The 27,574-nt window shown below is 46.5% G+C and overlaps 1 protein-coding gene across 1 annotated transcript in view; it reads left to right on the top strand.

The window, feature by feature from the left end:
• The window catches only part of LOC135547905 (protein FAM163B-like), a 51,030-nt gene extending 24,244 nt beyond the window's left edge, over positions 1-26,786 (top strand). The window contains exons 2-3 of the mRNA XM_064977114.1: positions 20,895-21,010; positions 24,522-26,786. Of these exons, the coding sequence (XP_064833186.1) occupies positions 20,918-21,010; positions 24,522-24,923 (495 nt within the window). The 5' untranslated portion in view covers positions 20,895-20,917 and the 3' untranslated portion in view covers positions 24,924-26,786. The remainder of the gene's footprint in view (positions 1-20,894; positions 21,011-24,521) is intronic.
• The last annotated feature ends 788 nt before the right edge of the window (positions 26,787-27,574 follow it).

Raw genomic sequence — 27,574 nt, 5'->3', positions numbered from 1 at the left:
TTTCTTTGCAACTCTGCCAATATATTACTCAGTACCTGAGTAACCTGTAGTGTTGGAATAAAAGGGCTCACATACCAACATGCACACAGACAGGAAACAAGCATCTGACAGATAGTTAAAAAATGCAAACAACTATGACTTAAAATAACTATGTTACTGACAGATGCTAACCCCACCCACCCAGCACTCCCTTCTCATCTCTACCCCCTGGAGGGAAGATCTGCCGTTGACTCATATAGCCTCTATGACAGTCAGTTCAGCCATGCATGGCCATGGCCGACCTCTATATACTATCTATAATATACAGTACAGTCGCATCGTAGATTAATTAACTAGACATGGGTTGAATGGTCATATGCCCCCCGGCACCTCTCTGATTCAGAGGGGTTGGGTTAAATGCGGAAGACACATTTCAGTTGAATGCATTCAGTTGTACAACTGACTAGGTATCCCCCTTTCCCCATCTCTGTCCCCTAACAATGCAGAGAGAGAAAAAAGAGAAATAATAGAAAAATAATAACAAGACAAATAAATACACAATGATTAAAGATAACTTGACAATATACACAGGGTGTCATGTCTTGTTATGTCTGTTCCTGTCCTTTCTCTTCACTCTGTCTCTCTCTGCTGGTCTTTTTAGGTTACCTTCTCTGTCTCTCATTCTTCAGCTGTTCTACATCTCCCCTAACTAGCTCATTCACTCTTTCACACCTGTTCTCTCTTCCCCCTCTGATTAGGTCTCTATTTCTCTCTCTGTTCCTGCTACTTTCAGTGTCTGATTCTTGTTTGTGTTTTTGATGCCAGAAGCAAGCTGTCGTCGCGTTTGCTTCCACCTTGTCCTATCCTGTCGGAGTCTGCCTGGCAGGTGCATCCTGCATTATACTAACGTTCTTTTTGTTCCATTGACTACGTTGGAAGAGGATTTATGCCATTCCTGTTTTTTCATTAAAGAACTCTGTTTTCTGTTAAAACCGCTTTTGGGTCTTCACTCAAGTACATAACAGAAGAATCAGACCAAGAATGGACCCAGCGGCTCCGGACCCTTTTCACTCCGCCGTCGAGATCCAGGGAGCGATGCTAGGCAGACACGAGGAGGTTCCATCCAGTCTGGACTCCTTAATAGCTCTCGCTATTCGCATAGAGCGACGGTTTGATCTTCGTCGCCGAGCTCGTGGAAAGGAGCTCGCATTCTCCGTTGCTCCCCTCTCCACATCACTGCCACCTGCCGCATCACTGCCACCCTCCTCCGCCGGCTCGGATGCTGAGCCTATGCAGCTGGGGGGTATCCGCATCTCGGCCAAGGAGAAGGAACGGAGAATCACCAATCGCCTCTGTCTCTACTGCGGCTCCGCTGGTCATTTTGTCACCTCATGTCCAGTAAAAGCCAGAGCTCATCAGTAAGAGGAGGGCTACTGGTGAGCGCAACTACTCAGGCCTCTCCTTCTGGATCACGCACTACTTTTCCGGTCCATCTCCGCTGGCCCGGTTCATCTGCTTCCTGCAGTGCCTTGATAGACTCTGGGGCGGAGGGCTGTTTTATGGACGAGACCTGGGCTCGGGAACATGACATTCCTCTCAGACAGTTAGGGAGCCCACGGCCTTGTTCGCTTTAGATGGTAGTTCTCTCCCCAAGATTCAGCGTGAGACGCTGCCTTTAACCCTCACTGTCTCTGGTAATCATAGCGAAACCATTTCTTTTTTAATTTTTCGTTCACCTTTTACACCTGTTGTTTTGGGTCATCCCTGGCTAGTGCGCCATAACCCTTCTATTAATTGGTCTAGCAATACTATCCTATCCTGGAATGTTTCTTGTCATGTGACCTGTTTAATGTCTGCTATCCCTCCTGTTTCCTCTGTCTCTTCTTCACAGGAGGAGCCTGGCGATTTGACAGGGGTGCCGGAGGAGTATCACGATCTGCGCACGGTGTTCAGTCGTTCCAAGGCCACTTCTCTCCCTCCACACCGGTCGTATGACTGTAGTATTGATCTCCTTCCGGGAACTACTCCCCCCCGGGGTAGATTATACTCTCTGTCGGCTCCCGAACGTAAGGCTCTCGAGGATTATTTGTCGGTTTCGCTCGACGCCGGTACCATAGTCTCCTCCTCCTCTCCCGCCGGAGCGGGGTTTTTTTTTTTGTTCAGAAGAAGGACGGGTCCCTGCGCCCATGCGTGGATTATCGAGGGCTGAATGACATAACAGTTAAGAATCGTTATCCGCTTCCTCTTATGTCTTCAGCCTTCGAGATCCTGCAGGGAGCCAGGTTTTTCACCAAATTGGACCTTCGTAACGCCTACCATCTCGTGCGCATCAGGGAGGGGGACGAGTGGAAGACGGCGTTTAACACTCCGTTAGGGCACTTTGAATACCGGGTTCTTCCTTTCGGCCTCGTTAACGCTCCAGCTGTCTTTCAGGCACTAGTTAACGACGTCCTGAGAGACATGCTGAACATTTTTGTTTTCGTTTACATGGACGATATCCTGATTTTTTCTCCGTCTCTCTCGATTCATGTTCAGCACGTGCGACGCGTCCTCCAGCGCCTTTTGGAGAACTGTCTTTATGTGAAGGCTGAGAAGTGCATTTTTCATGCCGCCTCTGTCCCTTTTCTCGGTTCCGTTATTTCCGCTGAGGGCATTAAGATGGATCCCGCTAAGGTCCAGGCTGTCATTGATTGGCCCGTTCCTAAGTCACGCGTCGAGCTGCAGCGCTTTCTGGGCTTCGCTAATTTCTATCGTCGTTTCATCCGTAATTTCGGTCAGGTGGCAGCTCCCCTCACAGCCCTTACTTCTGTTAAGACGTGCTTTAAGTGGTCCGTTTCCGCCCAGGGAGCTTTTGATCTTCTTAAGAATCGTTTTACATCCGCTCCTATTCTTGTTACACCTGACATCTCTAGACAGTTTGTTGTTGAGGTTGACGCGTCAGAGGTGGGCGTGGGAGCCATTCTTTCTCAGCGCTCTCTCTCTGACGGCAAGGTCCATCCTTGCGCGTTTTTCTCTCATCGCTTATCGCCGTCAGAACGTAACTATGATGTTGGTAATCGCGAACTGCTCGCCATCCGCTTAGCCCTAGGCGAATGGCGACAGTGGTTGGAGGGGGCGACCGTTCCTTTTGTCGTTTGGACTGACCATAGGAACCTTGAGTACATCCGTTCAGCCAAACGACTTAATGCGCGTCAGGCTCGTTGGGCTCTGTTTTTCGCTCGTTTCGAGTTTGTTATTTCTTATCGTCCGGGCTCAAAAAACACCAAGCCTGATGCTTTATCTCGTCTCTTCAGTTCTTCTGAGGTCTCCACCGACCCCGAGGGGATTCTCCCTGACGGGCGTGTTGTCGGGTTGACTGTCTGGGGAATTGAGAGGCAGGTAAAGCAAGCACTCGCTCACACTCCGTCGCCGCGAGCTTGTCCTAGGAACCTTCTGTTCGTTCCCGTTCCTACTCGTCCGGCCGTTCTTCAGTGGGCCCACTCTGCCAAGTTAGCCGGCCACCCCGGCGTTCGGGGTACGCTCGCTTCCATTCGCCAGCGTTTCTGGTGGCCCACTCGGGAACGTGACGCGTCGATTTGTCGCCGCTTGTTCGGTCTGCGCGCAGACTAAATCTGGGAACTCTCCTCCTGCCGGCCGTCTCAGACCGCTTCCCATTCCCTCTCGACCGTGGTCTCACATCGCTTTAGATTTTATCACCGGACTGCCTTCATCAGCGGGAAGACAGTTATTCTTACGGTTGTCGATAGATTCTCTAAGGCGGCTCATTTCATTCCTCTCGATAAGCTCCCTTCTGCTAAGGAGACGGCTCAGATCATTATCGAGAATGTTTTCCGAATTCATGGCCTTCCGTCTGACGTCGTTTCCGACAGAGGCCCGCAGTTCACGTCTCAATTTTGGAGGGAGTTTTGCCGTTTGATTGGGGCTTCCGTCAGTCTCTCGTCCGGCTTTCATCCCCAGTCTAACGGTCAAGCCGAACGGGCCAATCAGACTGTTGGTCGCATTTTACGCAGTCTTTCTTTTCGTAACCCTGCGTCTTGGTCAGAACAGCTCCCCTGGGCAGAGTACGCCCACAACTCGCTTCCCTCGTCTGCTACCGGTCTATCCCCTTTTCAGTGTAGCCTCGGGTACCAGCCTCCGCTGTTCTCATCTCAGCTCGCCGAGTCCTGCGTCCCCTCCGCTCAGGCTTTTGTCCAGCGTTGCGAGCGCACCTGGAAGGGGGTCAGGTCGGCACTTTGCCGTAATAGGGCGCAGACTGTGAGGGCCGCTAATAAGCGTAGGACCAAGAGTCCTAGATATTGTTGCGGTCAGAGAGTATGGCTCTCCACTCAGAACCTTCCCCTTAAGACAGCTTCTCGCAAGTTGGCCCCGCGGTTCATTGGTCCGTTCCGTATTTCTCAGGTCATTAATCCTGTCGCAGTGCGACTTCTTCTCCCGCGCTATCTTCGTCGCGTTCACCCGGTCTTCCATGTCTCCTGTGTTAAGCCCGTTCTTCGCACCCCCGCTCGTCCCTCCCCCCCCCCCATCCTTGTCGAGGGCGCACCCATCTACAGGGTTCGTAAGATTTTGGACATGCGCCCTCGGGGCCGTGGTCATCAGTACCTAGTGGATTGGGAGGGGTACGGTCCTGAGGAGAGGAGTTGGGTTCCCTCTCGGGACGTGCTGGACCGTTCGCTGATCGATGATTTCCTCCGTTGCCGCCAGGTTTCCTCCTCGAGTGCGCCAGGAGGCGCTCGGTGAGTGGGGGGGGGTACTGTCATGTCTTGTTATGTCTGTTCCTGTCCTTTCTCTTCACTCTGTCTCTCTCTGCTGGTCTTTTTAGGTTACCTTCTCTGTCTCTCATTCTTCAGCTGTTCTACATCTCCCCTAACTAGCTCATTCACTCTTTCACACCTGTTCTCTCTTCCCCCTCTGATTAGGTCTCTATTTCTCTCTCTGTTCCTGCTACTTTCAGTGTCTGATTCTTGTTTGTGTTTTTGATGCCAGAAGCAAGCTGTCGTCGCGTTTGCTTCCACCTTGTCCTATCCTGTCGGAGTCTGCCTGGCAGGTGCATCCTGCATTATACTAACGTTCTTTTTGTTCCATTGACTACGTTGGAAGAGGATTTATGCCATTCCTGTTTTTTCATTAAAGAACTCTGTTTTCTGTTAAAACCGCTTTTGGGTCTTCACTCAAGTACATAACACAGGGTACCAGTACTGAGTCAATCTGCAGCTGTACGAGGTCATTGAGGTAGATAAGGTATGTACATATAGGTAAGGATAAAGTGACTAGACAGAATAGATAATAAACAGTAACAGCAGAAAATTTGATGAGACAAAAGAGTTAGTGCAAAAACGAGTCAATGCAGATAGTTAAATAGTTAGTCAGAGTAGATATTGGTTAACTATTTAGCGGTCTTATGCTTGGCGGTAGAAGCTCTTCAGGGTCCTGTTGGTTCCAGACTTGGAGCGTCAGTTTCGCTTGCCATACGGTATCAGAGAGAACAGTCTATAACTTGGGTGGCTGGAATATTTGACCATTTTTAGGGCCTTCCTCTGACACCGCCTGGTATAGAGGTCCTGGATGGAAGGGAGGTCAGTCCCAGGGATGTACTGGGCTGTACGCACTCCCCTCTGTAGTGACTTGCGGTAGGATGCCAAGCAGTTGCCATACCAAGTGGTGATGCAGCCAGTCAAGATGCTCTCAATGGTGCAGCTGTAGAACTTTGTGAGGATCTGAGTGCCCAGGACGAATATTTTCACCCTCCTGAGGGAGAAGAGGCATTGTCGTACCCTCTTCATGACTGTGTTGGTATGTGTGGACCATGATAATTCCTTAGCGATGTGGACACCGAGGAACTTGAAGCTCTGGTGTGAATGGGGTCGTGCTCGGCCCTTCGTTCCCTGTAGTCCATGATCAGCTCCTTTGTCTTGCTGATGTTGAGGGAGAGATTGTTGTCCTGGCAACACACTCAAACGTCTCTGACCTTCTCCCTGTAGCCTGTCTCATTGTTGTCGGTGATCAGGCCTACCACAGTTGTGTTGTCGGCAAACTTAATGATGGTGTTGGAGTCATGCGTGGCCACACAGTCGTGGGTGAACAGGGAGTGCAGGAGGGGCCTAAGCATTCACCCCTGAGGGAACCCCGTGTTGAGGGGTTCCCTCATGCATCGTTCAGTGTTGCTAGCTTCAAAGTCTGCATAGAATGTATTTAGCTTGTCTGGTAGGCAGGCGTCACTGGACAGCTCACGGCTGGCTTTCCCTTTGTAATCTGTGATAGTTTGCAAGCCATGCCACATCTGACGAGTGTCAAAGCCGGTGTCGTAGGATTTGATCTCGGTCCTGTACTGACGCTTTGCCGGTTTTATGGTTAGTCGGAGGGCCTAGCGGGGTTTCTTAAAAACGTCCGGAATAGTGTCCCACTCCTTGAAAGCGGCAGCTCTAGCCTTTCAGGGCTCCCCAATAGCGCAGCGGCCTAAGACACTGCATCTCAGTGCTAGAGGTGTCACTACAGACCCTGGTTTGATCCCAGGCTGTATCACAACCGGCTGTGATCGGGAGTCCCATAGGGCGGCACACAATTGGCCCAGTGTTGTCCAGGTTAGGGAAAAGTAACAGTCCATGTCACAATGCACTCATATTAAGCGAATAAACCTAGTCGCCCATGTCCCATCTTTGTGGATGAAGTCACAAATTAACCTTGAGTCTGTTGTTGTCGTTAGTGTGTTGACCCAGGAGGATGTTCTGTCATATAGTATGGTTGAAGAGACAGAGTACTATTGTACTGGCTGTTATCATGGGTAGAGGTGGAAACAATGAGACAAGGATGTAACAGACCAGTAGCTTGTGTGTGTGTGTGTGTGTGTGTGTGTGTGTGTGTATATAGATATATATATATATATATCTATATATATATATCTATAGATATAGATATCTATATCTATATATACATTTAGATATCTATCTATCCTGGGGCTTGCATACGCTCCGCTCGCTCAGGTAGGCTACATTTTGTTTGTCTTGATGAATTTGATATAGCCTTTGTCCTCTGTCTCACACACACAGCTCTTGTCTGCTCAAATAAGCTTGTGAATTGTTTCAGGTACTGTATTAGTCTGTTGCCATGGGGACTTTGTATCGAGAGAGAGAGAGAGAGAGAGAGAGAGAGAGAGAGAGAGAGAGATATAAAGAGAGAGAGAGAGAGAGAGAGAGAGAGAGAGAGAGAGAGAGAGAGAGAGAGAGAGAGAGAGAGAGAGAGAGAGAGAGAGAGAGAGAGAGAGAGAGAGAGAGAGAGAGAGAGAGAGAGAGAGAGAGAGAGAGAGAGAGAGAGAGAGAGAGAGAGAGAGAGAGAGAGAGAGAATATATATTCTCTGGAGACCCAGAATGATACTGGAATTATGTGTTTAGACATTTTTACTAATTCTTTAAAAGTGAAAATCTGAAAAGTCTTCAGTCAATAAATATTGAACCACTTTGTTATGGCCTAAATAAGTTAAGGAGTAAAAATGTGCTTAACAAGTCACATAAGAAGTTGCATGGACTCACTCAGTGTTCAATAATAGTTTAATAACATTACTTAAAAAACATAAGCCTATGCAACATTAACCAATTAAAAACAGTACTGTAGTAATGAGGTTTGTGCAGTAAGCTATAGGCCCAATACACTGTCACTGTATATTGGCTACGCTTGACTTGCCCTGCCAATGTTGTTCTTCTCAGACCATTTTGAAATTATATTTTTTTAGAAATGTAGTTATATGATCACACTGGTAATAGATAATTTGTTGTATTAATTGTGAGGCACAGCTGAGTGAGCATAGTCATTTTCTACATCTCACCCTCTACTTCTCACTCTCACCCGAGTGACCCGACTTCCCTTCCCACTGCTCTCCCTCCCTCCGCTGAGAAAAGGGGACACAGTCTTCCAGCTGATGGAGAAACTCAAGTCGCACTGCAAGTTGCTCTGCATTAATGTTGTTACTCCTATGACCAGAGAAAGTGAAATATTCCTTGATATTAAAAAAGACAAGCTGCTAATAATAACAAAAGCTTATTGAAACACTTATTGAAACACTTTGCTATACTCATTCATTACAGCTCCAGTGCTGGTTGTAGCGTTGGTGGAAGTAGGGAGAACACACATTTTATGGCTTATAAAACTTAAAGATGAACTTACTCATAAAAACAGCAGCTAATTTCTGTATTCTTTGAGTCTTTCTCTAGTCATGGTTTTATACGATTTGAAATCAACTTTACTGTGTGTATGAGGCTTCTTATTACAGTCTATGGCTCGAGGAAACACAGTGCAGACACAGTGATCTGAACTATCCAGTTGGCCAATGGTAGGCCTATAGGTGAACTTGATTTGCTCTCTGGGCCTGTGACGGAGTTCTACCCTCAGACCTTTGAAATCAAAAGGGAAACACTTGGCCTTCCCAGCGCTAAGGCTGCTGAATCAAGTGCACCTCCCGCCAACAGCTCGAAACAAGTTTAAAAAAATAGAAATTCATTGCTACATCGTTGGGTTTTTTACAGAAATGATCGACTAGAAATGCCTTGGACTTTGACCACTGTTGTACTGTACAGTATAACTAAAATCAGCTTTGCCCTAAACTATTCAGTCTCTAAAGTGACACTTCTAATACCACCTGAAAAGGAGATTGTCATGCATAAATCCTGCTCCCTCCTTTTGGCGCTTGGCGTTGCCAGGTCTGCTCACCACCGGTCCTGGCAACCATCATTACGCACACCTGGACTTCATCACCACCCTGATTACTCTCCCTTCATATTGACCTCTGTAGCGTCAGTCATCAGGCAGGGGGGGGATTTTCTTCATGTTTATTATTATTAAACTCAACTTCTGCACCAACTTCCTGACTCTCTGCGTATACGTTACAGAGATAATAAAAAGAATGTCAATTTATACAACCTATTATAAACTACCCACTTTCAATCCTTCAATGACACTTCCTCCAATCATTTTTCCTTCCTCCCTTCATGCTCTTCTTCAAGGACAGCATGCCATCTCCCTGTCTCTCTCTCAGCTCTGAGCCCACCTCTTGTACAAAGGCATGTCTTTCTCTCAGCTCTGACCCTGCCTCTTGTACAAAGGTATGTCTCTCGCTCAGCTCTGAGCCCACCTCTTGTACAAAGGCATGTCTCTCTCTCAGCTCTGAGCCCACCTCTTGTACAAAAGCATGTCTCTCTGTCAGCTCTGAGCCCACCTCTTGTACAAAGGTATGTTTCTCTCTCAGGTCTGATCCTGCCTCTTGTACAAAGGCATGTTTCTCTCTCAGCTCTGACCCTGCCTCTTGTACAAAGGCATGTCTCTCTCTCAGCTCTGACCCAGCCTCTTGTACAAAGGTCTGTCTCTCTGCTCTGACAGACTATAATAAAAACATCAACAGCAAGAGTCTGCACAGCAAATTCTCCAGTGTTAAATCAACACTGACAGTGTTAATTTTAACGCTGGTCCAGTGTCTATACGGGTCAGTGTTAAATTAACACACTGTTTAGTGTAAAGTCATATTTGCATATTTCCCAGAGTGCATTGCCTTTCGAGTGAATTGTAGTTACCACCCATGATAGCATTTGTTTGTGAGAGACATGGTTGTTGCATTCATTCATTTTCAGTCCTATGGCCTTCAGGATTCTAAATGAATATGTTATCATTCAAATTCAATTATTTCAGACAATAAAACACATATTTCATAAGGCCTTATTTTGCGGTCCTAGTTTTACCCTAATACAGTGGCCTGAAACTGATGGTTTACAGGCCACCTCAGGCCTGGCAGTTACTTTATGCTGGCTTGCATGATGTATAATTCCTAATGGAATCCAGCCAGAGTGGGGATATCCAACATTTAGAATTTTAGCATTTGGAATGACTGCCAGTTTGTGAAGGCTTAGTTATGAGAATGCCTTAACCATCTAAACTGGAACAACCATTTCAGTAAAGTGTGCAATAAGTCCAAGTAACAGATTGGATTCATTTTGAAATGTTTTATTTATATTTGAGTAGCATAACATTAATAAATCAATCAATGTACATGTAAAAACATAGATATTGAAACAAACATTTTTTTTAAATCTACCTGCAATAGAGCATGCTGGGAAATGATAATGATGGCCGTCGCTTTGGTTTAACATGGATTATTAAAAGCAACACTTACAGAGTTTATTTAACTTCTGATTCAACACTAGAAATGTTACACTGAAGAATCAACACTAGGTAAAACTGTCCAATTTGCTTTGTGGAGCTTTTTCAATGCTTTTTTGAGTGTTACAATCCCTTCAGAAAGTAATCATACTCCTTGACTTATTCCACATTTTGATGTTACAGCCTGAATTCAAAATTAATTACTTTTTTGTGTGTCACCCATCTACACACAATACCCCATAATGACAAGGTGAAATGTTTGCAAATTTATGGAAAATTAAGAAAATACAGAAATATCTTGTTTACATATGTATTCACACCCCTGGGTCAATACTTTGTAGAAGCATTTACTGTCTTCTTGGTAAGCCACTCCAGTGTAGATTTGGCCTTGTGTTTGAGGTTATTGTCCTGCTGAAAGGTGAATTCAACTCCCAGTGTCTGGTGGAAAGCAGACTGAACCAGGTTTTCCCTAGGATTTTGCCTGTACTTAATTTCATTCCATTTCAATTTTATCCTGAAAAACTCCCCAGTCCTTTAACAATTACAAGCAAACCCATAACGGCAGCAGGGTAGCCTAGTGGTTAGAGTGTTGGATTAGTAACTGGAAGGTTGCAAGTTCAAATCCCCGAGCTGACAAGGTACAAATCTGTCGTTCTGCTCCTGAACAGGCAGTTAACCCTGTTCCTATGCCATCATTGAAAGTAAGAATTTGTTCTTAACTGACTTGCCTAGTTAAATAAATATTTGTACACAATGTTTCTGCCACCATATTTTACGGCAAGAAAGAGCTTCTGGATATCAGGACAGCGATCACTCACCTCGGATTAGACAAAGAGCTTCTGGATATCAGGACAGTGATCACTCACCTCGGATTAGACAAAGAGCTTCTGGATATCAGGACAGCGATCACTCACCTCGGATTAGACAAAGAGCTTCTGGATATCAGGACAGCGATCACTCACCTCGGATTAGACAAAGACCTTCTGGATATCAGGACAGCGATCACTCACCTTGGATTAGACAAAGAGCTTCTGGATATCAGGACAGCGATCACTCACCTCGGATTAGACAAAGAGCGTCTGGATATCAAGACAGCGATCACTCACCTCGGATTAGACAAAGAGCTTCTGGATATCAGGACAGCAATCACTCACCTCGGATTAGACAATGATTTTTTCTTCAACAAGCAGGACGCACAGGATGTACTTTAGACACCCGACAAGGCCAATATACCCATCATTGTCAGGAGAAAGAGATGCAGGTATAGAGGACACAGGGAGAGGTGCCTTGGAAGGAACCGCCAACGGCGAGTGGGAAATCTGCCTTTACATCAATATTACTTGGCAACGTACAATCATTGGACAATAACTTAGATGACATACAACCACAAATATCCTACCAACGGGACATTTAAAACTGTAACATCTTATGTTTCACCCAATCGTGGCTGAATAACGACATGGATAACATTTAGCTGGCGGGATATACGCTGCACTGGCTAGATAGAACAGCACACTCTGGTAAGACGGGGGGGAACTGAAATCAGTCTCACCTAATTTCTATCAGCATGTTCAATGTGCAACCAGAGGGGGAAAAAACTAGACCACCTTTACACCACACACAGAGACGCATACAAAGTTCTCCCTCGCCATCCATTTGGCAAATCTGAGCATAATTCAATCCTCCTGATTCCTACTTACAAGGAAAAACTAAAGCAGGAAGCACCAGTGACTCTGTCAATAAAGAAGTGGTCAGATGACGCAGATGCTCAGCTTCAGGACTGTTTTGCTAGCACAGACTGGAATATGTTCCGGAATTCCCCTGTCGTGGAAATTTCCTCTATTTACCAAATCATGGGAGCAAACTACACACACAAGTCAGAGTTAGTTATCAAAGTCCATCTTTAATTATATGAACTCTATAGCATTTTCTGTGACTCTCAACAGTTCAGTATCTCTACTGAAAAGTTGAGAGCCCCCACACAATGGCAAATGGGATCCTTTATAGCGAAGATCCACCCCCTCCTAGACGACATGACAAAACACAGGTCTTAGAAACTTACACAAAGAAAGACTTTACTTCAGAGAGGAGTATCCCCTAGCCAGACAGAGTTGGCTATAAATTAACGTTCAGTTTTGTCTCCTTTCTCAAACTCAGAACCATAAACCAATCCTCCATATCAACAGGCATATATCAAATTGTCATTTAGATACAACCAATTCTAAATACAACCAATCCTGGACAAGCTCACGGAGAGGAGAGTGAGGCTATAGGTTAAGATAAAAGGGAGCATGAGAATGATTCCAGACACTGCCATCCTCCTTTCCCCTATGAGAAAAGTAGGGTGTGACTGGCACACACATAGTGGAGCAAAAGATATGTTTACACATGATGACACTTTGACCTCTCCCCTCTCTGCGGCCCATGCAACTTAGTCTTGACATAGAACAGATAACTGCAACCTCGCCACAGTATTATACAAAAATACCATTCTGATGAGAAGTAACTTATAAACATATGATGAATATAAAAAATCTTACATATGTTACCCACCAATTCTGAATATTCCCTAACACCCCCGATGGCATTGAGGAGTACACTACATCAGTCACTGGCTTCATCAATAAGTGCATCGATGACGTTGTCCCAACAGTGACTGTATGTACATACCCCAACCAGAAACCATGGATCACAGGCAACATCCGCACTGAGCTAAAGGGTAGAGCTGCTGACTTCAAGGAGCAGGACCCTAACCTGGATGCTTATAAGAAATCCAGCTATGCCCTCAGACTAACCAACAGGTTGTGGGGCCAGATGGATTACCAGGACGTGTGCTCTGGGCATGTGCTGACCAACTGGCAGGTGTCTTCACTGACATTTTCAATATGTCCCTGATTGAGTCTGTAATACCAGCAAGTTTCAAGCAGACCACCATAGTCCATGTGCACTAAGGGAACCTTCTCCCTCTGCAAGGTCAGGGACTTGGCCAGGTGGTGCCAGAATAACAACCTGTCCCTCAACATAATCAAGACAAAGGAGATGATTGCAGACTACAGGAAAAGGAGAACCGAGCACTCATCAATGGGGTTGTAGTGCAGCAGGTTCAGAGCTTCATGTTCCTTGGTGTCCACATCATCAACAAACTAGAATGGTCCAATCACACCAATACACTCGTGAAGAGGGCTGCAACATCAAGAGCATCCTGACTGATTACATCCCTGCCTGGTACGGCAACTGCTCAGCCTCCGACCGCAAGGCACTACAGAGGGTAGTGCGTACGACCCAATACATCACTGGGGCTAAGCTGCCTGCCATCCAGGACCTCTATACCAGGCGGTGTAAGAGGAAGGCCCTAAAAATGGTCAAAGACTCCAGTCACCTCCCCCCAGTCATAGACTGTTCTCTCTGCTATCGCATGGCAAGCGGTACCGGAGCACCAAGTCCAAGAGCACCAAGTCTAGGACCAAAAGGCTCCACAACAGCTAATCAAATGGCTACCCGGACAATGCATTGTGTGTGTCCCCAACCCAACCTCTCCACCCTGTATAAAATCATTATATAGGATAAAGGAAGGTATTACATTTTACGTTTTAATCATTTAGGAGATGCTCTTATCCAGAGCGACTTCCAGAGCGAGTGAATGCATACATTTCCATACTTTTTTTCCATACTGGTCCACCGTGGGTTTGGTCCGCCGTGGGTTTGGGTTTGGTCTGCCGTGGGTTTGGTCCGCCGTGGGTTTGGTCCGCCCTGGGTTTGGTCCATCGTGGGTTTGGTCCGCCCTGGGTTTGGTCCGCTGTGGGTTTGGGTTTGGTCCGCCGTGGGTTTGGTCCGCCGTGGGTTTGGTCCGCCCTGGGTTTGGTCCGCCGTGGGTTTGGTCCGCCGTGGGTTTGGGTTTGGTCCGCCGTGGGTTTGGTCCGCCGTGGGTTTGGGTTTGGTCCGCCATGGGTTTGGTCCCGTGGGTTTGGTCCGCCGTGGGTTTGGTCCGCCCTGGGTTTGGGTTTGGTCCGCCGTGGGTTTGGTCCGCCCTGGGTTTGGTCCTTCGTGGGTTTGGTCCGCCCTGGGTTTGGTCCGCTGTGGGTTTGGGTTTGGTCCGCCGTGGGTTTGGTCCGCCGTGGGTTTGGTCCGCCCTGGGTTTGGTCCGCCCTGGGTTTGGTCCGCCGTGGGTTTGGGTTTGGTCCGCCGTGGGTTTGGTCCGCCGTGGGTTTGGGTTTGGTCCGCCATGGGTTTGGTCCGCCGTGGGTTTGGTCCGCCGTGGGTTTGGTCCGCCCTGGGTTTGGGTTTGGTCCCGTGGGTTTGGTCCGCCCTGGGTTTGGGTTTGGTCCGTGGGTTTGGGTTTGGTCCGCCGTGGGTTTGGTCCGCCGTAGGGAATGGAACCCACGCCAGACTGCACCATGCTCTACTCTGTGTTTGGGTTTATATACTATTGAAGTGGACTGTGTGTGGCTAACAAATGGTTACTTCTGCCTAGCTGTGCACTGCTAAAAAATAATAATAGTAATTTGCTGTTCTATAAAACCTTTTTGAGAGTGAAGCAAGCCATTAAAAACGTTTTGGTTATACCACCATTTATTTGTGGAGCTCAGGGAAGGTTTGATCTGTGATGCTGACCTGCCGTGTGTGCTTTTTATGCACTATATTCTACAAACAGACAGGTTAACAATAAAGAACATTACAGGAATGAGGACATTTCTAGTTCATTATATTGTTTCTCTGAGCTAGCTTGTTGAATGGGTCTCTGTGGCAGCGTTCCTATTTCCCTGTGCATGTCTTTCATCTCCCCTGTAGCGTGTTCACACTCACTCTCCTATTTCAACTTTAGAATTGTCAAAAGTAATTGGCAAGACTCCTTTTGTGGTTAGTGCCATGTTTCATTAAAATGTGCCAACTTATTCCTTTGGACCCAGTGTGTGTGTGTGTGTGAGAGAGAGAGAGAGAGAGAGAGAGAGAGAGAGAGAGAGAGAGAGAGAGTTTGTATATGAGAGAGAGTTTGTGTGTATGAGAGAGTGAGAGAGAGAGAGGGGGGGTGGGGGGGAGATCATTTACATTGAGGGAGAGATAGGGAGAGAGGGAGAGTATTGAGATTTAAATTGAGAGAGAAGGGGAGAGAGAGTGAGAGGGAGAGATAGAGAGAGAATTCACATTTTAATTGCTTGGGAGAGAGGGAGAAAGAGAGAGAGAGGGGGAGAGAGGGAGAGAGAGACAATGAGAGAAAAAATGAGAGAGGGGGAGAGAAGGAGGGGAGAGAGAGAGACCGAGACCGAGAGAGAGTGAGATAAATAAAGAGAGAGAGAGAGGAGAGATGTGTGTGTGTCTCTATGTGTGTGCATGTCTCAGTCTGTGTGTATGTACCGCTGTGTGTTTCTGTGAGCATGTCTGCATTATGTATGTGTATGTACACAACATCTCTCTTGCATCTGTTATTTCTCAACATCTCTCTTGCTTCTGCATTCCACTAGACACGTTCACACTCAAGAGCTGAGATAACAAGATTTCTGCATTGTTGCTTAAAAAATGGTCTGTCTTCCGCCTCCTCAGCTGTAGTGGCTGGACACTTTCTGTTTGCCTGCTTCCACGCTTTCCACTGTGTCTATGGTAAATAATTTATGCATCATGTCGTGTTACAGCAACACATCTCTCACACACTGATCTGATGAGATCATCCCTCGGGGACGCTAGGGGCTCGAGCTACACACAGCAGCACTGTGGTGGTGCATTTATAGCATGGGTTATTGGTGGAGGGGTTATATCATGGGTTATTGGGGGAAGGGTTATTTCCTTCGTTATTGGTAGAGGGAGGGGTTATATGATGGGTTATAGGTAGGGGGTTTATATCATGGGCTATTAGTGGAGGGGTTATATCATGGGCTATTAGTGGAGGGGTTATATCATGGGTTATTAGTGGGGGGTTATATCATGGGTTATTAGTGGAGGGGTTATATCATGGGTTATTAGTGGGGAGGGGGTTATATCATGGGTTATTAGTGGAGGGGTTATATCATGGGCTATTAGTGGGGGGGGTTATATCATGGGTTATTAGTGGAGGGGTTATATAATGGGTTATTAGTGGGGGGGGGTTATATCATGGGTTATTAGTGGAGGGGTTATATCATGGGCTATTAGTGGAGGGGTTATATCATGGGTTATTCGTGGGGGGGTTATATCATGAGTTATTAGTGGAGGGGTTATATAATGGGTTATTAGTGGGGGGTTTATATCATGGGTTATTAGTGGAGGGGTTATATCATGGGCTGTTAGTGGAGGGGTTATATCATGGGTTATTAGTGGGGGTTTATATCATGGGTTATTAGTGGAGGGGTTATATAATGGGTTAATAGTGGGGGTTTATATCATAGGTTATTAGTGGAGGGGTTATATCATTGGTTATTGGTAGAGGGGGGGTATATCATGGGTTATTGGTGGAGGGGTTATTTCATTGGTTATTGGTAGAGGGAGGGGTTATATCATGGGTTATTAGTGGGGGGGTTTATATCATGGGTTATTAGTGGAGGGGTTATATAATGGGTTATTAGTGGGGGGGTTTATATCATGGGTTATTAGTGGAGGGGTTATATCATTGGTTATTGGTAGAGGGAGGGGTATATCATGGGTTATTGGTGGAGGGGTTATTTCATTGGTTATTGGTAGAGGGAGGGGTTATATGATGGGTTATTAGTGGAGGGGTTATATCATGGGTTATTGGGGGAAGGGTTATTTCATTGGTTATTTATGGAGGGAGGGATTATATGATGGGTTATTGGTAGAGGGAAGGGTTATATCATGGGTTATTAGTGGAGGGGTTATATCATGGGTTATTAGTGGAGGGGTTATTTAATTGGTTATTGGTAGAGGGGGGGGTTATATGATGGGTTATTAGTGGAGGGGTTATATCATGGGTTATTGGTGGAGGGGTTATTTCATTGGTTATTGGTAGAGGGAGGGGTTATATGATGGGTTATTAGTGGAGGGGTTATATCATGGGTTATTGGTGGAGGGGTTATTTCATTGGTTATTGATGGAGGGAGGGGTTATATGATGGGTTATTAGTGGAGGGGTTATATCATTGGTTATTGGTAGAGGGAGGGGTTTTATCATGGGTTATTGGTAGGGGAGGGGTTATATCATGGGTTATTGGGGGAAGGATTATTTCATTGGATATTGGTAGAGGGAGGGTTTATATGATGGGTTATTCGTGGGGGGTTATATGATGGGTTATTAGTGGAGCGGTTATATAATGGGTTATTAGTGGGGGGGGTTATATCATGGGATATTGGTAGGGGGTTATATCATGGGTTATTGGTGGAGGGGGTTGGGGTTATATCAGAGGTGCGTGCAAATGTGTGTGTGTATGTGATGATAGCACATACTTATTAACACTTGCTCTTTCCATGACAAAGACTGACCAGGTGAAAGCTATGATCCCTTATTGATGTCCACCAATCAGTGAAGATGAAGGGGAGGAGACAGGTTAAAGAAGGATGTTTAAGCCTTGAGAACATTGAGACATGGATTGTGTATGTGTTCTATTCAGAGGGCGAATGGGCAAGACAAAACATGTATGTGTCTTTGAACGGGGTACGGTAGTAGTTGGTATTCAATAACTGCAACGGTGCTGGGTTTTCATGCTCAACAGTTTCCCAAGTGTATTAAGAATAGTCCACCAGCCAAAGGACATCCAGACAACTTGACACAACTGTGGGAAGCGTTGGAGTCAACATGGGCAGCATCCCTGTGGAACGCTTTAGACACCTTGTAGAGTCCATGCCCCCAAACATGTAGGCTGTTCTGAATGCAAAAGGGGGTGAAACTCAATATTAGGAAGGTGCTCCTAATGTTATTTACACTCAGTGTAGTATCGTACCGTACTTTACTGTATATTGTGTGTAAAAGGTATTTGAGTAGGTAGCTTCCTCCATCCTCTGTCAGTAGGAGGCATGATCAGATGTGCATGTTCTGTGGGGGTAATTTAGTACCAGTAACATAATTAGCCCCAGGTCAGAGGTTAATGAGCCGTTACTCTTGTCTAGCTGGTCAACACAACCAAGTCAATACCATAGACATATAATCATATAGAATAGAAAGATTTTATTTCTATGGTCAATATTCTCAGAGACATATGGACATAGTACACACAAGAAATGTGTCATATTTTGTAGACTGTTCATCTTTGTGAGATTTTTAAATTTCGACACCATTCTGTAGTCGTCTAGTATGTAGTCCAGTCTAGTCTGTAGTCCAGTCTAGTCTGTAGTCCAGTCTAGTCTGTGGTCCAGTCTAGTCTGTAGTCCAGTCTAATCTGTGGTCTAGTCTGTAGTCCAGTCTAGTCTGTGGTCCAGTCTAGTCTGTGGTCCAGTCTAGTCTGTAGTCCAGTCTAGTCTGTGGTCCAGTCTAGTCTGTAGTCCAGTCTAGTCTGTGGTCCAGTCTAGTCTGTAGTCCAGTCTAGTCTGTGGTCCAGTCTAGTCTGTAGTCCAGTCTAGTCTGTGGTCCAGTCTAGTCTGTAGTCCAGTCTAATCTGTGGTCTAGTCTGTAGTCCAGTCTAGTCTGTGGTCCAGTCTAGTCTGTGGTCCAGTCTAGTCTGTAGTCCAGTCTAGTCTGTGGTCCAGTCTAGGTCCAATCTTGTCTGTAGTCCAGTCTGACAGACCTGAATGAGACTGTTAATCTGCTGTCTTTTTAATTCTGTTTTGGTTTTCAGTTTCTTCTCTTTCCAATTCTTAGCACAGATCTATTGACCTGTACATTAGATTTGTCAAACGAGATTCTATCCGGTAGGTTTGCTACAGTATGTGTTGTTTGTAGAGAGTTCCCTATATTGACTTGATCACTAAAGTAACAAGGTAAAAGGCCTAAAGACAGGTTGTTGTTGTCTTTCAAGAGGACCCGACCACACTGTAGTTGGACAAGAGAAGAGGTTAGGTTGGTTGGGAGGTTAGGTTGGTTGGGAGGTTAGGTTGGTTGGGATGTTAGGTTGATTGGGAGGTTAGATTGGTTGGGATATTAGGTTGATTGGGAGGTTAGGTTGGTTGGGATGTTAGGTTGGTTGGGAGGTTAGGTTAGGTTGGTTGGGAGGTTAGGTTAGTTGGGATGTTAGGTTGGTTGGGAGGTTAGGTTAGGTTGGTTGGGAGGTTAGGTTAGGTTGATTGGGAGGTTAGGTTGGTTGGGAGGTTAGGTTGATTGGGAGGTTAGGTTGATTGGGAGGTTAGGTTGATTGGGAGGTTAGGTTGATTGGGAGGTTAGGTTGGTTGAGAGGTTATGTTGGTTGGGAGGTTAGGTTGAAAAGAGGAGCTCCAAAGAGGAGCTCAGTTTTGATTTGTTTTTAAATGTTGCTGCCTCAGCAAAGCCTTAATGGCAACGCTGCTGTCTTCATGTTTTCCCTCTGTGACCTCTGAATAAGGTTCAGGGTTCAGAGGTCAATCATCCTTACCTCTGAGTAGGAGACAGGGGTCATAATCCATCCCAGCCCCATCTGTTTCTCTGTCTGTCCCTCCACAGCTCATCCTGTTTTTAATCTCCTGTGTCTGTGTTTCAAGCAGAGAGACAAAGTCTAGATTATGGATTTATGCTTTGATTTTATTATATGTTAGTTAAGGGGGGATAATTCAATAAGCGCCCTCAGTGGATGACATAGTTAAAGATCTGCTTAATGAATACAATACACTGATAGATACTGTCTATATTTTTTATCTTTCCTCTCCCCCTCTCTCTCCCTCTCCCCCCCTCTCTCTCTCTTTCGTCTGCCCCTCTCTCTCCATCTTTCCCCTCCCCTCTATCTCCCAATTTCCTCTCCCCCTCTCTCTCTCTCTCTCTTTCCTCTCCCCCTCTCTCTCCCTCTTTCCTCTCCCCTTCTCTCTCTCTTTCCTCTCCCCCTCCATCTTTCCTCTCCCCGCTCTCTCCCTCTTTCCTCTCCCCCCTCTCTCTCTCTCTCTCTCTCTCTCTCTCTCCCCCTCTCTCTCCTTCTTTCCTCTCCCCCTCTCTCTCTCTTTCCTCTCCCCCTCTCTCTCTCTTTCCTCTCCCCCTCTCTCTCTCTTTCCTCTCCCCCTCCATCTTTCCTCTCCCCCGCTCTCTCCCTCTTTCCTCTCCCCCTCTCTCTCCCTCTTTCCTCTCCCCTTTCTCTCCCTCTTTCCTCTCCCCCTCTGTCTCTCTTTCTTTCCTCTCCCCCTCTCTCTCCCTCTTTCCTCTCCCCTCTCTCTCCCTCTTTCCTCTTCCCCCTCTATCTCTCTCTCTTTCCTCTGCCCCATTTGTCTCTCTGTCTCTCTTTCCTCTCCCCCCTCTGTCTCTCTTTCCTCTCCCCTCTCTCTCTCTCTCTCTTTCCTCTCCCCCTCTCTCTCTCTTTCTTTCCTCTCCCCCCGCTGTCTCTCTCTCTTTCCTCCCCCTCTCTCTCCCTCTCCTCTCACCCTATCTCTCTCTTTCCTCTCCCCCCTCTGTCTCTCTCCCTTTCTTCCGTCTCCCCCCTCTGTATCTCTCTTTCTTTCCTCTCCCCTTCTCTCTCTGTCTCTTTCTTTCCTCTTCCCCCTCTGTCTCTCTCTCTTTCCTCTCCTCCATCTCCCCCTCTCTCTCTCTTTCCTCTCCCCTCTCTCTCTCTCTCTCTCTCTCTCTTTCCTCTCCCCCTCTCTCTCCCTCTTTCCTCTCCCCCTCTCTCTCTCTTTCTTTCCTCTCTTCCCTCTGTCTCTCTCTCTTCCTCTCCCCTCTCTCTCTCTCTTTCTTTCCTCTCTCCCCTCTGTCTCTCTCTCTTTCTTCATCTTCTCCTTCCCCCTCTTTATTTCATTCTCTCTTCTCTGCAGGCTGTTGATGGAGAGGATTTCGAATGACAGCCGGGACAGTGGTCATCACAGGCGGTATTTTAGCTACAGTTATCTTACTGTGCATCATCGCAGTACTGTGTTACTGTAGACTGCAGGTAAGACCTTCTCATGCCCTCGCTCTGTACAGATGTACTGTAAATCTGACTGAGAGCAGACTGGCTTCTTTAATAAGCTGTTGCTTGTGTCTTGAAAATCGTTAGTAAAACTGAAATTCCACAACAATAAGTCAATGCACTAAATGAAAAAGCCTTTAATTCGTTGGCTTACCTATGGCCTCTCTCAAGCCCCTCACAGGCCCCTCTCAAGCCCCTCTCAGGCCCCTCTCAAGCCCCTCCCAGGCCCCACTCAGGCCCCTCTCAAGCCCATCCCAGGCCCCTCCCAAGCCCCACTCAGGCCCCTCTCAAGCCCCTCCCAGGCCCCTCTCAAGCCCCTCCCAGGCCCCTCTCAGGCCCCTTCCCAGCCCCACTCAGGCCCCTCCCAAGCCCCACTCAGGCCCCTCCCAGGCCCCTCTCAAGCCCCTCCCAGGCCCCTCTCAAGCCCCTCCCAGGCCCCTCCCAAGCCCCACTCAGGCCCCTCCCAAGCCCCACTCAGGCCCCTCCCAGGCCCCTCTCAAGCACCTCCCAGGCCCCTCTCAAATGAAATCAAATATATTTATATAGCCCTTCGTACATCAGCTGATATCTCAGTGCTGTACAGAAACCCAGCCTAAAACCCCAAACAGCAAGCAATGCAGGTGTGTAGAAGCACGGTGGCTAGGAAAAACTCCCTAGAAAGGCCAACACCTAGGAAGAAACCTAGAGAGGAACCAGGCTATGTGGGGTGGCCAGTCCTCTTCTGGCTGTGCCAGGTGGAGATTATAACAGAACATGGCCAAGATGTTCAAATGTTCATAAATGACCAGCATGGTCCAATAATAATAAGGCAGAACAGTTGAAACTGGAGCAGCAGCACGTCCAGGTGGACCGGGGACAGCAAGGAGTCATCATGTCAGGTAGTCCTGAGGCATGGTCCTAGGGCTCAGGTCCTCCGAGAGAGAGAAAGAAAGAAAGAGAGAACGAGAGAATTAGAGAGAGCACACTTAAATTCACACAGGACACCGAATAGGACAGGAGAAGTACTCCAGATATAACAAACTGACCCTAGCCCCCCGACAAATAAACTACTGCAGCATAAATACTGGAAGCTGAGACAGGAGGGGTCAGGAGACACTGTGGCCCCATCCGAGGACACCCCCGGACAGGGCCAAACAGGAAGGATATAACCCCACCCACTTTGCCAAAGCACAGCCCCCACACCACTAGAGGGATATTTTCAACCACCAACTTACCATCCTGAGACAAGGCTCAGTATAGCCCACAAAGATCTCTGCCACGGCACAACCCAAGTGGGGGGCGCCAACCCAACCCCTCCCAGGCCCCTCTCAGGCCCCTCTCTTCATTGTGGTCAGATCATGTACTGTCACTGAATTGTCAGTGCCACAATAAGCACTGAGCCCCCTCTATTCCTCTGTCTAAGATCTCTGACTGAGAGCTTTAGTAAGATGTGGCATGTATCTTGATCATCAGTAAAACTGAAAGCTTTATTGAGGTCAAGCTATATGGTATCAGATGTGCCTCTTGGGACAGCTCCTCTCTTCATCGAGGTCAGGCTATGTGGTATCAGGATGATCCAATGTCACGATAATCACACACTTCTTAAACAGTTAGTCATCACAACATTACACAACCAGTGTGTGTTCAAGCCACACTATCACGTTTCAGGGTTGACCCAGATGCAGACAGTGTAGAAGTGTATTACAAGAACAGGGGGCAGGCAGAATGACAGGTCAAGGTTAGGCAGAGGTCTGTAATGCAGATCAGAGTCCATAAGGTACAGAACGACAGGCTCAGGGTCAGGGCAGGCAGAGGTCAATAATCCAGGGTGGTGTGACAAGGTACAGAACAACAGGCTTAGGGTCAGGGCAGGCAGGATGGTCAAAACCAGGAAAACCAGAAAACAGGAACTAGAAAAAGACAGGAGCAGGGGGAAACTCTGGTAGGCTGAACGAACAAAACGAACTGGCAACAGACAAACAGAGAACACAGGTATAAATACACAGGGGATAATGAGGGGAGATGGGAGACACATGGTGGGGGGTGGAAACAATCACAAAGAGGTGAAACAGATCAGGGTGTGACATACATGCTTCATTATTTTAGGCATTTTATATGGCTAATGTTTGTTTGTTTGTGTATCTGGATCCCCACTAGCTTTTGCAGAAGCTGCAGCTACTCTTCCTGGGGTCCACAAAAAAACACAAAACATAACAAGTAACAAAACACTGATACACTGATCAAATCAAATCAATCAAATCAAATGTTATTTGTCACATGTTCGAATACAGTAGGTGTAGACCTTACAGTGAAATGCTTACCTACAAGCCCTTAACCAACAATGTTTTAAGAAGTTTAAATTTGGAAAAGTGTTAAGTACAAAATATAAAAGAACAGTCACACAAATGTAAAATACAACGATATACAAACAATACAACAACAACTAAATCATGTCTGGTTTAGACTGCGTCTGTGTGTGTGTGTGTGTGTGTGTGTGTGTGTGTGTGTGTGTGTGTGTGTGTGTGTGTGTGTGTGTGTGTGTGTGTGTGTGTGTGCGTCTGTGTGTGTGTGCGTCTGTGTGTGTGTGCGTCTGTGTGTGTGTGCATGTGTGTGTGTGTGTGTGTGTGTGTGTGTGTGTGTGTCATCACAGTACCCGCCATTCCATGAGTTGTTGTCTTGTTTTTTAAAGGTCATTTTCCTCTTTTCTTGAGGAGTTGGAGATCCCTGGTCACAGTCTGAACAACAACTATGTCTCTATTAGGTGTTGCTGTAAGTGTTCCTCTGATCAGAACTCTCTCACTAGACACAACGTTGTGTTGGTCCAGCAGGGTTCTCTGGTTCTGTGATATCTGATGATTTGTGCTCATCAAACCGTCAGTGTGTAGATAGAAGTGGGTAGGATGGATCAGGGTGAGTTGAGACACGTTCCATTACACTGTATTACCATAAAACTGTAAGTGGGTCAAAAAGAGATGACATTTAATTAATGAACCATCCATTCCTATTCCATTCAGCTAAACGACAGACAGCACAGCTCCTTCTCTCAGAGTCATGTCTGAGTAATTATACAAATACTCGGTTCCTCTCTCATCTCTTTCTCTCAGGCACAATCTCTTTGCCAACCTCAGATGTATCTCAGTGTAATATTTTGTAACAGCTCAATGTAATGTTTGATAATAGCTGACCAAATTTCAATGTGTGCCACACGACACAGTTTTCAACACAGTGTAGATTTAGAGCAGGCCTGCCATGTCAGTCAAGTAACGGCGCTCTGTATTTTAAGTGATAATTGCTGTTTGCAGCATCTTCATCGTAATGTTTCGTTGTCAGCGGTACATTGAATATCATGTAGGAAATGGACATTACAAAAGAGCCTTTCACGTCTTTGAATGATTTGACAGTTGTGTTTGAAACAGGTCTGTCACAGATAAACCTACTGTAAAACATGTCTTATTGTCAAGGGGATGCTGTGATTATTTTAGCTATCTCTCCTTGTGTCTTTTCTCCCTGACAGTATTATTGCTGTAAGAAGGAGGAGTTGGAGTCGGAGGAGGAGGAGCCCGACTTTGCAGTGACGTCCCGCCTCCCGCCAGTCCACTCCAACCATAACATCGTGGCGGCGTCGGTCGCCGCCTCCACCCCTAACGGCCCCGCCCTCTTCACACCGCCTTTAGCGCGGAAACTAACGCGCTCGCAGACATTTTGCCCTTCGTGCACACACCATGATGTGCCCTTCTACCTGCAGCATCCGGACGGCCTGCGGAACGGCGGCGACCGCATCAGCTACCGTAGCATCCAACAGCATGACCTGGAACTGCCCTTAGAAATGCCCAGCTACCACAAACTGAACCTGACCCGGTCAGTCACCATGAGGGACATGTTCAACCGCAGCTGCAGCATCAGCACTGACGTCTAGTGGTATCGGCGACACCCCGTGGCATGGAGGGCTCATGGAAACAGATAGATAAATACAATGGGGACAGAGAGTGGGACTGCAGCTCAACAACCACAGCTCCATGTCCCTCGGTCTTATGCTGAGATATAACCGCACGTTAACTGGTGAAAATATAAGCATTAAAACAATCCATCCTCTCCTCATCCGCTTGGTCTGTGGTGAGTAGGATGTTGACCCTCAAATAAAACAGTTTCTACTCTGTCTGGACTCCTAAACGGTCTAAATAAACCACCCTCCGATCTAACTAAACCACCCTCCGATCTAACTAAATCACCCTCCAGTCTAACTAAACCACCCTCTGGTCTAACGAAACCACCCTCCGATCTAACTAAATCACCCTCCGGTCTAACTAAACCACCCTCCGGTCTAACAAAATCCCCTCCGGTCTAATACCACCACATCAACTCTACCTTTGAATAATAAATACCAGACTTTCTGTAGTTGCTGCTAAATAAACCAAGAAACCATGGTGATAAGGATAAATAAGAGGGCTATGGAGCCTCCTCCCACTACTGCCACTCTCCACCAATCCCCAGCCTGATCACCAGAAAGGGGACGAAGCAGATCATATCCGAAGTTATGGTCCAAGTGATAGAGTATGCCATCCATCACATCATGGTTTGGAATTGGAGGAGTGATGGACGAGAGGGGAGCAACATGTTATAGACCATAAAAACATAGGAAATAAAGGGCTTCTGGTGGATTATGGGGAATGGATTACTTTGCTCTTTTTCCACATGATCTTTGAGAGAGAGAGAGAGAGAGACAGAGACAGAGAGACACATAGACAGAACATTAGAGACTAGCTGCTTCTTAAGGAGGACCAACCAGGGTGATGGCTCGATCTTGTCTTGTACAAACAGCTGCAGATGATGATTCTGTTCTTAATGTCAGTGTGTTATGAGGGTGAGACGTGTGTCCCCCTAGTGTGTGTCTTACATACCAACGAAGTGATGTATAAAAATCATTCTAGCCAGCGTTGTACACGACATGTTACCCTACTTTTCAGACTAACTGGACTGCAATAACAGTAAAAGGACATTGAAGTGTGGGCTTTTAAGTTATCTTATTTATTAATGTGCCAATTGACCAAACAGTGTGTAGGTTTGGCCGAACTCGTTGGGAGAAACAAGCTAAGAGGTTTTTGAAAAGTTGTTTTCCCTTTTGTAGGTTTTACTTCAGTCGTTACTGTATACGGTCTATTCTAATTAGGTCTGATGAGAAAACACACCGATGACAAAAACTAAATTAACAACCTTCATATTTTATACACTTTAGCTTTACAATGTAATTTATGGTAATCTTGTTCACTGGAGTTTCAAATCGTGGTCTTTTCACCTGATTCCTTGTGTCTAAAATCTGAGATCCACGGGCTAATAAAGCTAAACAATATTCTGTGGCTTTTCTTCATTCAATTGGTTTGGACTTGGCCTAGCTCCCTCTACACACCTTGCTGGACTAAGAGGATGTACTAACTACTAACTCTGCACTCGATTGAGCGGCCTGGAAGAGTCTGGTCGTTCTTTCTGGGTTCTGCTAGCAGCACTGGAGGAGAGAAGGCATCAGCTGGGCTGTGTGTACAGTATAGTCAGGATGGGGATGGAGAGACTCTGTGGTTGTGTTTTCATGCCCACAGGGCACTCTTTCAATCAGATTATTTACTGCTAAGATTAAATCGGAGGGAATGTGCAGTGGGGGCTGGAATTTGATTGTTATTGTCATTGGATGCATTGCCTCTGTTCTCTCGTTTATTTGACCACCCCTGGTTTACCAGCAAACACTGTTGTTTTCTTTGGTTCGTTTATTCCACCCCTGGTTTACCAGCAGACAGTTTATTCCACCCCTGGTTTACCAGCAGACACGGTTGTTTTCTTTGGTTCGTTTATTCCACCCCTGGTTTACCAGCAAACACTGTTGTTTTCTTTGGTTCGTTTATTCCACCCCTGGTTTACCAGCAGACACTGTTGTTTTCTTTGGTTCGTTTATTCCACCCCTGGTTTACCAGCAGACACGGTTGTTTTCTTTGGTTCGTTTATTCCACCCCTGGTTTACCAGCAGACACTGTTGTTTTCTTTGGTTCGTTTATTCCACCCCTGGTTTACCAGCAGACACGGTTGTTTTCTTTGGTTCGTTTATTCCACCCCTGGTTTACCAGCAGACACTGTTGTTTTCTTTGGTTCGTTTATTCCACCCCTGGTTTACCAGCAGACACTGTTGTTTTCTTTGGTTCGTTTATTCCACCCCTGGTTTACCAGCAGACACGGTTGTTTTCTTTGGTTCGTTTATTCCACCCCTGGTTTACCAGCAAACACGGTTGTTTTCTTTGGTTCGTTTATTCCACCCCTGGTTTACCAGCAAACACTGTTGTTTTCTTTGGTTCGTTTATTCCACCCCTGGTTTACCAGCAAACACTGTTGTTTTCTTTGGTTCGTTTATTCCACCCCTGGTTTACCAGCAGACCCTGTTGTTTTCTTTGGTTCGTTTATTCCACCCCTGGTTTACCAGCAGACACTGTTGTTTTCTTTGGTTCGTTTATTCCACCCCTGGTTTACCAGCAGACACTGTTGTTTTCTTTGGTTCGTTTATTCCACCCCTGGTTTACCAGCAGACAG

The sequence above is a fragment of the Oncorhynchus masou genome, chromosome 11 (assembly GCF_036934945.1).
Source record: "Oncorhynchus masou masou isolate Uvic2021 chromosome 11, UVic_Omas_1.1, whole genome shotgun sequence".
Lineage (NCBI taxonomy): Eukaryota > Metazoa > Chordata > Actinopteri > Salmoniformes > Salmonidae > Oncorhynchus > Oncorhynchus masou.
The sequence above is the reverse complement of the archived record's forward strand: the minus strand, read 5'-3'. Positions and strand labels throughout refer to the sequence as shown.